General features: G+C 40.8%; 4 protein-coding genes across 7 annotated transcripts; 3 read left to right on the top strand and 1 right to left on the bottom strand.

The window, feature by feature from the left end:
- The first annotated feature begins 275 nt into the window (after positions 1-275).
- Positions 276-3,550, top strand: LOC108068001 (ATPase family gene 2 protein homolog A). The gene is made up of 3 exons (XM_017157331.3): positions 276-716; positions 775-1,266; positions 1,326-3,550. The coding sequence occupies exons 1-3, from the start codon at positions 311-313 to the stop codon at positions 2,825-2,827; spliced, it is 2,400 nt and encodes a 799-aa protein (XP_017012820.2). The 5' UTR covers positions 276-310; the 3' UTR covers positions 2,828-3,550.
- A 1,773-nt stretch (positions 3,551-5,323) lies between these two features.
- Positions 5,324-8,808, top strand: LOC108067982 (thiamine transporter 2). The gene is made up of 2 exons (XM_017157305.3): positions 5,324-6,198; positions 7,806-8,808. Exons 1-2 carry the CDS (start codon positions 5,455-5,457, stop codon positions 8,358-8,360), a joined length of 1,299 nt encoding a protein of 432 aa, XP_017012794.2. The 5' UTR covers positions 5,324-5,454; the 3' UTR covers positions 8,361-8,808.
- Positions 8,809-8,873: 65 nt separating this feature from the next.
- On the bottom strand, positions 8,874-15,179 carry PICK1 (protein interacting with PRKCA 1). Of its 4 annotated transcripts, XM_044395099.2 has the most exons (4): positions 14,683-14,973; positions 13,570-13,681; positions 9,088-10,440; positions 8,874-9,026 (listed from the first exon to the last, which is right to left on the bottom strand). In XM_044395099.2, the coding sequence occupies exons 1-3, from the start codon at positions 14,778-14,780 to the stop codon at positions 9,088-9,090; spliced, it is 1,563 nt and encodes a 520-aa protein (XP_044251034.1). In that variant the 5' UTR covers positions 14,781-14,973; the 3' UTR covers positions 8,874-9,026. The 4 variants fall into 4 exon arrangements, with proteins under 4 accessions (XP_044251034.1, XP_017012792.2, XP_044251033.1 ...); XM_017157303.3 differs by lacking the exon at positions 14,683-14,973 and adding an exon at positions 15,042-15,179 and having other exon boundaries at positions 8,888-10,440; XM_044395098.2 differs by having other exon boundaries at positions 8,888-10,440; positions 14,683-14,972.
- LOC108067983 (uncharacterized) lies at positions 11,041-11,961 on the top strand. Its single transcript, XM_017157306.3, has one exon. The coding sequence runs from the start codon at positions 11,123-11,125 to the stop codon at positions 11,918-11,920; it is 798 nt and encodes a 265-aa protein (XP_017012795.2). The 5' UTR covers positions 11,041-11,122; the 3' UTR covers positions 11,921-11,961.
- Positions 15,180-15,186: the final 7 nt, after the last annotated feature.

The following is a 15,186-nucleotide window of genomic DNA, read 5'->3' on the forward strand; positions in this document are numbered from 1 at the left end:
GGGACTCCTACTGGCTTTATCCGAACAGCGGGAAATACCAAATTCACCAGTATCTTTTTCTAGCTGTTGTTGCCATTCACAGGGGACACAACATGGTTGCATGCGGGCAGCGGGAAAATACCAAATTAGCCAATATATTTTTCTAGCTTTAATATTGCCTAGCTATTTTTCACATTCACAGAGGACATCGGGAAAATACCAAATCCACTAATTTAGTTTTCTAGCCATAATATTGTCTAGCTATTTTTGCCATTCACAATGGATGCCGCCGCCAAGCAGAATCAAAACAAAACGTGCGCCGGGCGAAGCAATGCCGCCAAAGTCGAGCAGCAAGAAAAACCAGGCCAGTTGGTTCCACTGCGAGTCCTGCGGCGTCCACATTCCCTCCAAGGCGCGGGATAACCACGAGGCAGCCTGCTCCGCCCTCAGCCAGGACGATGGGGGCGGCGATTCCCAGGCGGAATACGTGCGCAGTGGGGCGATCTTCACGAGAAGCCTCCAGCAGCGGAATTTCGAGGTGGAATCCCTGAAGGATCTGCCTGCCAAGTATGCCAACATGCTGATCTTCGTCTCCGAAGGAGCCATGCACCTGGCCCAGCTGCACATTGGTCAGCATGTGGTGCTTGAGGCTCCTGCGACGGCGGAGCAGCCGCTGGTGAGGATTGTATGGCCCATTTCGGAGCAATTCCTCACCACGGTTTTTGTGAGCGAAGCAGGTGGGTTATATACGTTATAGTGAGGTTCTGATATACTAATAATTATAATCCTCCCCAGACTTCAAGCTCCATTGCACGCAGCTGCGGGGAAAGTTCCTTAAGATCTCTGCCTTGGATCCCAGTTGCCTCACTGCCGCCTCCAGCATTTCTCTAAGGCATCTGAACAGCACAGAGATTCCCCTAAAAACCGGACAACTCCAGGATGCCATTGCCCTGCTCAAAAGAGACATGGTCAATAGAGTTTACAGCAAGGACAGCCAAATCCACATGAATTTCTTCAACAAATCGCTGACTTTTCGCCTGGAGCGCTGGCAGGGCACCGTTGAAGATGCTCTGGCCAATCTCAGTCTGGATTCCAAGCCCTTGCAGTTTGTGCAGGTCACCAATGTAACAAAACTCCAGTTGATAGGGGAATCTAACGAGCAGCAGCAGGAGGAGCAGAAGATTAGCCACCGGATAACCAAATCGCAGATAGGAGGACTGGATAGGCAACTAGAGCTGGTCGAGGAGAGCATGGAGTACGCCTTGGGCTTCCGGGCGTTGCCTGCAGGTGAGTTTAACCCAAGATAAAAGGGAATTCAATCTGATTTACTATTTTCCCCTTTTTAGGCCTCCGTGTATCCCGCGGATTGCTTCTTTACGGCGCCACCGGCTGCGGCAAATCCATGATTTTGGAAGCCATGTCCGCGGTGGCCGAGGAGCGAAGCCAAGGAAATGTCCAACTGATCCGCATCAACAGTGGCGAAGTGTACAGCAAATTCCTGGGCGAAACGGAACAGAAACTGGCGGCCATTTTCGAGCGTGCCTACAATCACTATCCGCATCCAACTCTGCTGCTAATCGAGGACGTGCACAACTTGTGTCCTAAGCAGGAGAACAGCGATCTCGTCAAGCGCGTCTCGTTGGCCTTTCTCTCACTGCTGGATCAACTGAGTACGCCCAGCCAACTAAAGGGAAGCAGGACCTTCCTGCTGGCTACGAGTTCACAGATTGAAGCTCTACATCCAAGCATTCGGAGAGCCGGTCGATTGGACAGTGAACTCGAATTGGGTGCTCCCAGTTCGCAGTCGAGGAGGGACATTATCAGCTGCCTGCTGCAGTCGATGGAGCATCAGTTGAGTGAGGAGGAAATCGAGCAAGTGGCTTCTATTACCCATGGTTACGTGGGCGCAGATCTAGCGAATCTTGTTTATGCTGCCATGCTACAGGCGCAGCCGAATCCCCTGAAGCTTCTGCACCTCCAGTCTGCTCTGACTCGCATTAAACCCTCGGCCATGCGAGAAGTTCTCATCGAGTGTCCCAATGTTCAGTGGTCCGACATTGGCGGTCAATCCGAGCTGCGATTGGCCATGCAGCAGGCCATCGAGTGGCCGCTGCTGCATGCGGAGAAGTTCCAGCGGCTGGGCATCAAGCCACCGCGGGGAATCCTCATGTTCGGGCCGCCGGGCTGCTCTAAAACTATGATTGCCAAGGCCCTGGCCACCGAGAGCAAGCTGAACTTCCTGTCCATCAAGGGACCCGAGCTCTTCTCCATGTGGGTCGGTGAATCGGAGCGAGCGGTGCGCGAGGTGTTCCGAAAGGCACGCCAGGTGGCCCCCGCCATTGTTTTCTTCGACGAAATCGATGCCATCGGCGGTGAGCGAGCCGAGGGCGATGGTTCCGGCTCGGGTTCCTCTGTGAAAGAGCGCGTTCTCACGCAACTGCTCACCGAACTGGACGGCGTGGAGGCCCTGCAAAACGTGACCATTGTGGCGGCCACCAATCGTCCGGATATGATTGACAAGGCGCTGCTCCGTCCGGGTAGAATCGATCGAATTCTCTATGTGGGCTTGCCACAGAGTGTAGCACGAAGGGAAATCTTAAAGATCAAAATGCGAGCCATGCCAATAGCAGAGGAAGTGGACTTGGAGAAGCTGGTGCAGCTGACCGAGGGATATTCCGGAGCAGAGATCCAAGCCGTTTGCCATGAGGCTGCTCTGCGGGCCCTGGAGCAAAGCTTCGAGGCGGAGCAGGTCAAGTGGGCAGACTTTCTGCACGCGTTAGAGGCAGTGCCTCCAAGGACCAGCCCGGAACTCCTAAAACTATATGAAGATTACCTCAAACGGAAGTAGGGCAACCTGTCAGCCTTGAATTAAAGGCTTAAATTTCGATTGTATATAAAGAAGATTACCTGAAACTGGAAATGGAGGAATTTATGACTGTTTTGGGAGAAACCTATATTTAAACTAAACCAAAAAAGATTACATTTTAGGTATAATTACAGATCAAATGGGATTAGAGATGTTAAATTCTAAAAGAAAAATTAGAGCATAATTTATATTAAACAAAGACGTTTGCTATAACCTTTCCAAAGTTATTTACTGGAGTAGCCCTAAAATCAAACTGACGATTGTAAAATAAACCCAAATGTGAGATATACTGTCTACCTTCGTATTTAGACAGTACGGGAAACCTAATTTAGTATGTACAGATTAGGCTAAAAAGATAAGATGGCAAATGCAGAGTTATCAGTAAACGTGTATGCTCTATTTTTACCCATTTTCAAATTCGAGAGTACTTTTCTCTTTTTTTATGAATATTGAGAGAGTATCATTGAGCATTAAGCGAATTTTCAATTAATGCGTCACTCAATTGACACTAAATTGATGTGGAACAACCCCAGATATGTCTCGAATTAAGGAATTTATTTTATGTTGGTGAAGCAACTGATTTTGCTTACCTTGCATTCAGTAAAGCGAGAGAATTTTGTGGGCAACAGTAAATAAACTAAATAAATAAATTTTTTGAATGTTTTTCTTTTGGACAGATTTTTATATTTCTTTATAATTTATGAGCAAATCCATAAATGTTTAAAAAAAGTGGTTAGGGCTACAAGTTAATTGAAAACCTATAGATATTACAATGTTCCTATAATTTGTATTTCACGGTCTTCAAAGGTCAGACAGTTGATGCAAATAGTATTTGACGTATGAATAGTATAATTTTAAAAATAATACCTATGTTTTTTATGTGCCTAATGTAACTTATGTGTCTTATCAATAAAAAGTCAGTGACCTTATGCAAATAAAAAATACATTTACATATAAATTCTATTTCGCAATACACGAATTTTAATCACACAGTAGGTAAAATAAATATTTTTTGGCAAATAGATTGGCATTGTCACCAATTTAATGGTTACCAGGTAATTTATTTATTATAAGTTACAGAATATTTTTATTTATTCGATTTATTCATATAAAAAATATCCTTAAAAAACTGTTTTTAAAACATAATCTTTTATAATTCCAACCTCTTACCCCTTAGGGGCTGTCCATATATTACGTAATCACGTTTTTGGTGATTTTTGACCCCCTCCCCCCCCTGGTGATCAAACGTAATCATTCAATAAACAACCCCCCCCCCCCCCCCCCAATGATTACGTAATCCCCAGAATAAAATTTTTTTTGTTTTAATCTGTGGATTCAAACGGAGATGCAACCCAATCTTTAATATTGTTTATAAATGAAGTTTGGTATGACACATTCGGTTCGTCTACGCTGATATTATCCCCAACATACTCTTCGTCAAGCCATTCCAGGTCTTCGCGCCCTTCGTGTGATTGAACCACTAAACATTCTTTTATTCGCCGCCCAGCCACTACAAAAATTTTTTCTCTGCTTTCCTATTTAAGTTTGTAGCAGGGACCGTAACTGTTATAAGTTTTATTTTAAAAATCACACTTTAACACTTATTTTCTGATTTGTAAAGTAAAACTCAAGGAATAACTGTTATTTTTTGAGTTTTATAATAAAAGTTGGCAAATAACAGTTATTCGTCGTGATGAAAAATAAAACTCAAACTTGATTTATGGCGATTTTGTGGGTAAAATAAATTTAAAAAAAATATAGGTATAAAATATGCACGGTTGCCTTTTTTAACAAATTTTTAGTAAGTTATATAAAACACGGGAATCATGTTTTTTTTAATTATTTCATTTTTTCAAAAATGTCAAGGGAATAACTGTTATTCATAAAAATAAAAAAATAACAGTTATTTTTTGAGTTTTATTATAAAAATCAAAAAATAAAAATCATTACGGATTTGTAAACTACAATGCGTGATTTTTTTGTATGAAAAACTTACAATAACACTTATTTTTGGTCCCTGGTTTGTAGATATAATTAAAGGAAAAAAGTTTTTAAATAAATTCTTTAAATAAAAAAATTAATATAAAATGATTACGTAATCATTGTACAAGACCCCCCCCTCCCCATGTAATCAAACATAATCATTTCAATGACCCCCTCCCCCCCCCTAGGTGATTACGTAATATATGGACAGCCCCTTAAGTAATATTAATTTATTTTATTTATGTGATAAAAAGTAAAATATTTTAATAATATTTTAAAATGGATTGTTAAAATGCTCTAAAATGTTTACTTTTAGAATATTAATTTATCTTAATCCCTTTACAAGTTAAGATTTCTGATTTTTCTAAAGTACTATAATGGATTTCCGAACCGTGAAATCTCAACCGGTTTAAGATTTTCGGTTGTTGTGTGTGGCTACTTCTGGCCAAGACTGTAGTCGCTTTCCGAGAGCGACCGGGAGACGGTCCGCTCTTAATTCACGCGATCAGTTGCCGGCTGGCGTTCGTCGCGTAGGTTACGAAACTATTCAATTGGCGCAACATCTGTCGCCGGAGCAGCTCCGATTGCCATAGCCCACCTGGTATTGTGGTATCGCAACTTACGACATGCAGAACTGGCTGAAGATCTCCCTGCTGCTGTGCACGTTCGGGTTTTTCCGGGAACTTCGGCCCTCGGAGCCGTACGTCACGGAGTATTTGGCCACGGACTACGGCAATCTGACCACGGAGCAGATTAACCAGGATGTGTACCCCTTCGGCACCTACTCGGTGCTGGCCCAGCTGGTCGTGGTGTTCCTAATCACCGATCTGGTGAGATACAAACCGGTTATCGTGCTATCGGCGTTGGCCGGGATTACCCTGTTCTCGCTGCTCATCTGGACGGAGACGCTGCGAATGTTGCAGGTGGCGCAGCTATTTTTCGGCACCTTTACGGCCGCCGAAGTGGCCTACTACACCTACATGTACGCCAAGGTCAGCAAGGAGCAGTACCAGATCGTCACGGGTCACACGCGAGCCGCCATTTTGAGCGGCAAGTTCCTGGGCGGCCTGCTGGCCCAGATTCTGGTGTCCACCGATAGCATGAGCTACCGGCAGCTGCACTTCATATCGCTGACCACGCAAGTGATCTCCCTGGCGGTGTCCCTCTTCCTGCCCAGTGTGCCGCGAAGTCTCTACTTCTATGCCGCCTCCGCTGGAGATCCCGCTCCAGGTGGCGAAGTGACCGCACCGAGGTTCTCCTTCTCCAACGCCTGCCGCCTGTTGTGGTACCACCTCGTCTCCTCCTACTCCAATCCCGTGGTGCTGCAGTGGAGTCTGTGGTGGGCTCTGGCCACCTGTGGGCAAATTCAGGTGAGTTGGGATTTCTATTTAAGAAAATCATCATCAATCAAATCACTAGCCGTCCGTCTGTATGAACGCTAAGATCTCGGAAACTACAAAAGCTAGAAGGCTGAGATTTCCAACACATATTTTTGGGCTTCCTAGGCAGCGCAAGTTTATTTCAGCCGAGCGCCACGCCCCCTCTAACGCCCACAATCGCCCACTAACAATTTTAAAATGTGTGGCGCCCACACCTTTAAAGATTTCCGAGAAGTATAAATGCAATTTTGTTCTGTACATTTATATCTATCAAAATGTCGAAGACATTTTTCAAATCGGACCATTCATTAAAAAGTTATGCGCAATCAAAATTGTATATACCCATCTCCCTTCCACAGCCTTTAGCTGAGTGACGGGTATTAGATAGTCGGGTCACACCCGACTATAGCGTTCTCTCTTGTTTAGTTTCAGTTCCCATAATCTAGCTATTACAAATTTGAAACAAGAAAGGAAGTTAACTTCGGCCAGCCGAAGTTTATATACCCTTGCAGATATGCCTACTTAATATGTTGCTTTTACATTGTCAAAAATCAAAACGCCTACTTTCTACAAATTTACAATGTTTTATCTATTTTTTTTATACCCTTGTAGAGGGTATTATAATTTCAGTCAGATGTTTGCAACGCAGTGAAGGAGACGTTTCCGACCACATAAAGTATATATATTCTTGATCAGCACCAATAGCGGAATCTATCTAGCTATGTCCGTCTGTCCGTCTGTCTGTCTGTCCGTCTGTCCGTCTGTCCGTTTCTATGCGAACTAGTCTCTCAGTTTTAAAGCTATCGCGATGAAACTTTCCCGAAAGTCTTCTTTCTATTGCAGGTAGTACATATGTCGGAGCGAGCCGGATCGGACCACTATATCTTAAGGCTCCCATAGGAATATTCAAACAAATATAAGAAAATTCACTGTAACTTTGTAGGAAGTAGGCGTTTTGATTCTTGACTACTTAAAACAAAATTTAAATAAATAGAAACGCTGAATCTGGAATCCCTAGAACTGCACCGAGTGAGCATTCTTTTATCTGCAAGGGTATATAAGCTTCGGCTGGCCGAAGGTAGCTTCCTTTCTCGTTTTTTGATAATTCCTATGGGAGCCATAAGATATAGTGGTCCGATCCGGCTCGTTCCGACATATGTACTACCTGCAATAGAAAGAAGATTTTTGGGAAAGTTTCATCGCGATAGCTTTAAAACTGAGGGACTAGTTCGCATAGAAACGGACAGGCGGACAGAAGGACAGACGGACAGACGGACATGGCTAGATGGACTCGGCTATTGATGCTGATCAAGAATATATATACTTTATGTGGTCGGAAACGTCTCCTTCACTGCGTTGCACACATCTGACTGAAATTATAATACCCTCTGCAAGGGTATAAAAAATTTGTTAGATATTTAGACTGAATAGTTTCAAGATAAAGTCAAGTCATTTATCATAACTTAAAGGAAAGGTTCATTAAATGAAAACAATTTTTTTAACGATTTATAAACCAAAAAAATAAAAAAATTATTATTAGTCAAGAAGTTGGTCAAAAAAATAGCACAATAATAAAAAAATGTATTTTAATCCCACAGGTAATTTCCTACATCCAGTTCCTGTGGAAAGAGGTGGCTCCGGATCACCAAAGCGTTTATAATGGCGGAGTGGAGGCAGTGGCCACTCTGCTAGGAGCTATCGGAGCTATTCTGGCGGGCTTGCTGAACTCCAATAAGCGACGAGGATCCTATATGTTGGGCATATCCATATGTTCCGCCATCCTGGGAGCCCTGATCATCTATGCTGCCAAGACGCAGGAAATCTGGGTGGCCTACGTGAACTATGTGCTCTTCTGCGCCGTGTTCTTCTTCATCATCACAGTGGCCGGTGCAGTGGTGGCCGAGAATCTGGTGGAGGACAGCTTCGGATTAGTATTCGGTATCAATACGTTGGTGGGTCTAATACTTCAGACCATCCTGACCATTTCGGTGGTGGAGAAAGTTGGATTCGCTCTGAATCCACGGGATCAGTACGTGGTGTACGGCAGCTACTTTATAGTTTTGGGTGGGATATACGTAATTTGGACTGTCTTAGTTAAATTGTTCTGCCGGACTAGGATATCAAAAGAGGGGAATGCGGCTATTTCATCATAGTATATTAAATAGTACAAAATAAATATTTTTTAAGGAAACAAATTAAAACAATTTCTTATGATCTTTTCTGCAATATTGTACATACAAGCTTTCCTAAGTGTCGGGTACTGAACGCACTGATTCCATTCTTAATACATAGTTGAGAATAAGAAATTATTTTACTTATAAATAGTATCAGCTAAGTCCAAGTAATTTAAAAAACCTTTCCATCTTTGAAAACTAATATTTCAAATATAAAACAAAAATTAAAAAATTTATCAGCACTTAAAAACCCTTTCCTACCGATTCAAAAAAAAGCTTCATTTTTAAAACAATATTAAAATACTGAAAAAAAATTAATGAAAAGGCATGCGTAAAATAACCATTTCCTAAATGAATTCAACGACTTTAAAATTTTTGTGAATATATCTTCACTAAGTATGGGAACATTTAATATTTATTTAACACATAAAATTAATATTTTGAATATTAAACAAATAATAATTCTTCAGAAATTACAAAATGTATCAGTACTTTTAAAAATCCTTTCTTACCGATTCACAAAAAGCTTCATTTTTAAATTAATATTAAATTCCTGAAAAAAAATATATTATTGGAAATGCGTAAAATAACCGTTTTCCTAATTCCGAATTCCAAGACTTCAAACTTCTTGTGATTATATCTTCACTAAATATGGAAACATTTAATATTTATCTAACACATGTATAATATTTGTACTAAAAAAAACCTATTGCAAGAGCAGATCCATCTCCTCCGCGTTCGAGGACATGAGATCTCGCTCCAAACTGGTGGTGGCTGCAGTCGCCTGGTTGAGGAACAGGTCGAAGTCATATCCATCGTTCTGGGCCGCAATAGAGTCCTTTTGGTTGCTAATGGTCTGCGGATTGGACAGCAGATCCACATCGTATAGACCCAGCTCCTTGAGCAGCGTTTCGTTCTCGCTGGTGGAATGGGAAGCAGACGAATCCACGGTTGCCTTGACCTCCATATTAATTATGGCCGCCGGCTGCTCAACAGCCTCAAAACCGCAATCGACTTGAGAAGGTGCGGAATTCGGATTATTGTTGGCCTCGATTTCATCGTCGTCCAGTTCCTGCGGCTTCAGAGTGCTCGACTTGTACTGGAAGTCCGTCTCCTTGAAGTCCACCTCGATGGGAAAGAGCGGCGGCAGCGAGTCCAGACGGTCCACCAAGCTGCGATGGAGTTCCGCCAAACTCTCCAGCAGGCTCCTCAGCTGCTGGTTCAGATCCATGGCATGTTTGCATTCCAGCAGCTCCATTTTCTCGAGAACATCGGTGCGGAGTTTGGCGAACTTGCTGCGTGCATCCTGGCGACATCTCAAAATCAATCTGTACTCGTAGTTTCCGGTTTCCACGCGATACAGTGGCTCCTGCAGGGCAGCAAAGCCATGCTCCTCATCGTCCATTTCCTTGACTTTCAGGCAATACGAGAGATATGTGAATTTGGCATCCGCATAGCGACGCACCGTGAGCTTTGTGTCTGGGATAGCCTTGTTCAGATAGGTACCCAGATCGGATAGAACTGGCTTTATCTGCTTGATAATACCCAGTCCGTCCTTCTCCAAGGTGCGATGGAACTCCCCAAAGGTGCGAAACGCCTCCGAGGCTCGCTGTTGCGGTTCGTGGACCGAAATCTGGGTGAAACAGTCGCCAAAGGACTTGTATGTCTGCAGGAGATCGTAGTAAGCTTTGAGCATCCGGCGCGCATGCTCCACCAGACCCTTGTACATCAGTTCAGTGCCCTCCAGTTCCTCCAGTCGCTTGACCAGCGAATCATTGCAGAGTATCGCCCGCGAGAGACCCAGCGTATCCGCCGTGTTGCTTGATAAATTGTCCACAATCCGATGCTTCAGCTTCTTCAGGATGATGTCCAGGGTCTTGCCCTGTTCGGGATCAGCGTGCAGCTTGTTGTAGTGCACGACCACCTCGTCGGTGGCCGTCTGGATCATTTTGGCCACCTCTACCTTCGTCTTGCCCTTCACGCTCACCGAGTTTACCGCCAAGAGTTCGTCTCCGGATTGCAGGGATCCCTCCCTCGCGGCGGGCGTTCCATCGAAGATCTGGGGATAAAGAGATAATAATATATATTAATTTTTAGAAATAATATAACTTAGGATCTATTTGCCACAGTATATGGGCACTTTAAATTGTCGCTTGAGACATTTGCACGCCTTCAAAGTTGAAAAAAAATATATTTTAATTTTAATAATGGGCTTTTCTTTTCACTCTTCCCAATCTCTATTTTGTGTAAAAATCTTGATTTTTGAACACTTTTAGTTTTCAAGATATTCAAACCAGAATTTATTGAATCCTGATGAAATATTTCCATGCGATTTTTAAAATTAAATTAAAAACAGAAGGCAAGTCCACAAAAATCACAAAAAAAATAAAAAAAACTAATTTTTGCGTATATTGATGGGGTTTGTCATAAAAATAATCAAATTATACTCCAAATTTTTAGTTTAGCTCAGGATCCAACTAATGAGAAACTAATATGGCGTCAAAATCATGTAGAAATTTATTATATTCAAGTTTAAAGGTTTTTGGCTTGGTGGACTTTTTGGTGGAAGTGCCCATATATAGTAATCTTAATAGAAAGACTAAACATATAATTCTATAAAAATCATATCAAAATCATATTATTTAAGCAAATCAATCCTAGTAGCCCTCTATATACCGAACATCAAAATAAATTCAAAGTATCGACTCTCAACACCTGAAAAACATTTGGCTAGCCAAATTATGACCACCACCAACTGGAACAAGTGGTCCGTAAAGGATTTTCGAAGTGAGTCCCATATCAGACCCAAGTTGATCCCGGGTTTCGATCGGCTGGATGGCAGACTGAGAGGGGTGCTCCGGGAGCAGGATTTGCAAATGGATTTGCTCAAGCGAAAACAGGCGGGTGGTGGCCAAAAGCAGAGAAGGGCCAACAAGCTGAAGAAGATTGGGAAACAGATCCCTCGGGTATGTGAGTTCCAGAAAGTGTACGCCGAGAAGCGCAGGGAGCTCAAGCGTTTGGCCAAAAACCAAAGAAATGAGTTCCAGTTCCGGAGCAGTCCTGTGCCCAACTTTGAGCGATCCCATCAGCGTTTGGAAAGGCGTAGGCTATACCTGAACTCCCTGCAGAAGGTAACGAAGCCCCAATGTCCTGGCACTCTGGCCACTTCGATGGAGGCGCTCCACAAACGCAAGGGGGAGCTGAAGCAGCGCCGGAAGCTGACTGACTTTGTGCCCAGCATCAATCCGGGGTCTTCCATGGACTATCTGCACCGCCAGCCCTTCATCCCGCAAGTCGAGTCCACCCACACCCGTCCAAAACCTTTTCGTCTCCACACTTCTGAGCGCGTACTAAGACGTCGGCTGTACGACGAGAGGAAAAGGATGCGAATGGATATGCAGATGGAGCTGCAGTCCAGAAACTGGCTGAAGAGGGAACGATCTGAATTCCGCAAGCTCCGCCAGATGACAAACTTCAAGGCCACTCCGATTCCCTGGAAGCGGAAAAAGGTCGTCGCCGCAGTGAAAGTAGAAACTTAAATTTCATAAAAATAAATTTTGAAAATTATGCTGGTATCCTACATTTAAAGTACTGAAAGGCCTTATTTTAAAAGCGTGACTTCCTCCTAAAAAGACCCCTACAATTTTACAGATATTACATCAAATTATGTTTATTTTAATGCTGATATTCTTTAAATTATTATTTTTCTTTAAACTTGTCTTTTAACTTAAATTTCAGAAAAGTAAATTTTTAAAATGATTTAAAGTACTGAAAGGTAGAGCTTGAAAATTATCGATGTCAGTATCGATATTATCGATACTTCTGATATTTTTCAAACATCGATGTTTATCTATAATATCGATGTTTTTCTGACGTTTTATTAGAGAGAAACGAACAGATTTCACTCTTTAATTTTGAGGACCAAAATAACTTTTAATACAAAATCACTTAAAGTAGGGACAAATTACCATGCAAGAACCGCGAGTTCTTGGTATTTTATTCTTCTTTGGTCCCATAGATATTATGAAATACTTAAAAGTAGGCGAAAAGGGCATAGGTTATGGCAAAAAATGGAAAATAAAAGAACCGCGAGTTCTTGGGAAGAGGAGGAACTTTGGTTTTTTTAGTACCAAAAACAAAGTCTTGGTTGCAGCTACCGACCTTCTGTCCGCTATTAAAAAATCTCAAGAAACCGCGAATTCATAGCCTTTGATAAGAATTGGTCGCTTTTCGAAGATCGTTTGAGCGATTTGGACTCAAGGATCCAAAAAAAAACCACCGCGAATTCTTCAGAAGAGGAGGAATTTTTACTTCTTTATGGTATAGTATCAATTAAAGTAGGGGAAAACAACCATAGGTTGTGGCATAAAATCGAAAATGAAAGAACCGCGATTTCTTGGGGAAAGGAGGAACTCTCGTTCTTTTAATACCAACAACAAACAAAACGAGGACCGTTTGAGCAATTTTGGCAAAGGATCAAAAAAAAAAAGCAACCGGGAATTCTTCAGAAGAGGAGGAATTTGTTCTTCTTTAGTACCAAAAAATGGTATGGAACAAAGGTTTGTTCTATTATTTTACATAAGTATTTCCTCATGATATATTTAAAAAAAAATTCTTAAGAAGCCGTGAATGTCTTTGACTAAGAATTGGTGTCTTTCTAGACATGTGACGCAACTCAACTCAATGATCAAAAATAAATAAACCACGAGTTCTTAAGAGGACGATCCTTTAGTCTGAAATTGCATTTTAATAATAATAATGCATTTTAATATTATTTAATGAATTGCATTTTTAAATAAATTACCCGCGATTTTTTATAATAATAATATTAATAATAATGTAATACATGTTATGCATGTATATAATAATAATACGTGGTATTAACAGAATTATAAAATTATTTTTAATTTGTATTTGCTTTCCTTGAAAACATCGATATTATCGATACGATAATGATAAAGTATCGAAAATATCGATACTGTCATTTATCGATAATTTTCAAGCTCTACTGAAAGGCCTTATTTTAAGACTGTGACTTTCTCCTAAAAAGATCTCTAAAATTTTACAGATATAACATCAAATTATGTTTATTTTAAGTATTAATAATAAATAAAATATTAAAATAATAAAATAAAATGCTGATATTATTTAAATTATTATTTTTTTTTAAACTCGTCTCTTAACTCACCTGCACAATGTAAAGACATGGGCACATGGGGGCTCCACCTCCAATGCTAATTCCAATCAGGTTGCTCTGATCCTTGGTTATGACGACGGCGTTTGTGCTGACAGTCATGCCCCTATTTTTTTAAATTGTTTATACAAAAACAAATTAGTTTAGCAAATTTCAAGGTATTTTCAAGCGTGAACTACGCGTGCTATATGATTTTAAATATATAATTATGTGTGGGTGATTTGATATCAATTTTCCATACGTACTCACATCGATCGGTGCAATTTTCTAATTAGCCATGTGACCAGTTCTAGTAAGGCCATTGGACTATATCAAATTTACCTACGGCTGTTTGGGAAAACTGTTGATCGGGGCAGTTTATTCTAAGACTTCGTGATACTGTGTTTTTTTAGGATAGCACTCCGAATGCCAATGGACACCTCGAAGTCAGTATAACTTGTTTAATTCACTAGCTAGCCTAGCTATAAATACGATATTGTTAGGTATAAGCATCTAGATCTCTACACACAAAAGAAAATCCTTTTTTGGTTGAATAAATAAGTAAAATAAAAGGAATTATCGTTAGTTCTAGTTCTGTTGATTTTTTTGTACAAAATACTATATAAGTTACAGTGGTCGCTCGAAAAAAAGAAAAGATGTAATGGAATTGTAAACTATTTTAATTAAATAATTTCTTAATTTAAAATAAAAAGGAGTTAAATAATCAATTTAAAGTATTTGAACAGAAACGACCATTTTTGTTTAACAAACATTAAATAAATATGCAAATAAAACAAATAGTATTTAAAATTAAAAATAATTTCTTAATTTAAAATAAAAAGGAGTTAAATAAACAATTAAAAGTATTTAAACAGAAACGAAAATTTTTGTTTAACAAACATTAAATAAATATGGAAATAATACAAAAAGTATTTAAAATTAAAAATAATGTATTTTATACAAACAAACAATTTAAATTAAATTAAATTAAATTAAATTATTAAAAAATTATTTTTATAATTCTTAAACATTTTTGAAGTAAAACTTGTTGGAAAAACGCAAATTTAAAATCTAGCGGCCACCGTGAAATAATATTCGAACGATACCAGGTCAACGGAGTTGACTTACAAACGGTCTAACTCATATTTCTGCCTATTGGCGGACTCGATGCCGAACCTGTCCCCGGATCCCGAATCGGAAATAAAGCCCGATGGGGAGCAGAGCATAACGGTGGCCTCGAGGGGAGCGACGGAGGGTTTCTCCTCCTCCTCGGGAAGATCCTTGGGCCGACGCACAACCTGTGCACTATCCCCATCCAACTGGATGAGCAGCGGCTCTGGCCTGAGTCCAGAGCGACAATATGTTTCGGGATGTGACGATTATTGATTTTTAACATATACTTTTGGCACATCGCAACAGATTGTTGTGCTCAAATAAAGCTAGGCAGAGAATTGTCGTCAGTTACTGGGCTTGCAAGCGATACTTACATCTTATCCTCCTCGAAGAAGAAGTCATCCTCGGTGTCCGTCAACATTTTGGGTGGTTAAAAAGAATATATTTGTTTATTTTGGCAACTTGAAATTCCTTCAACTGTCATCGGGGGCTCCGATAGCTGGTTTGAAAACTATCGTA

Source organism: Drosophila takahashii, chromosome 2L (genome assembly GCF_030179915.1).
Source record: "Drosophila takahashii strain IR98-3 E-12201 chromosome 2L, DtakHiC1v2, whole genome shotgun sequence".
Taxonomy (NCBI): Eukaryota; Metazoa; Arthropoda; class Insecta; order Diptera; family Drosophilidae; genus Drosophila; species Drosophila takahashii.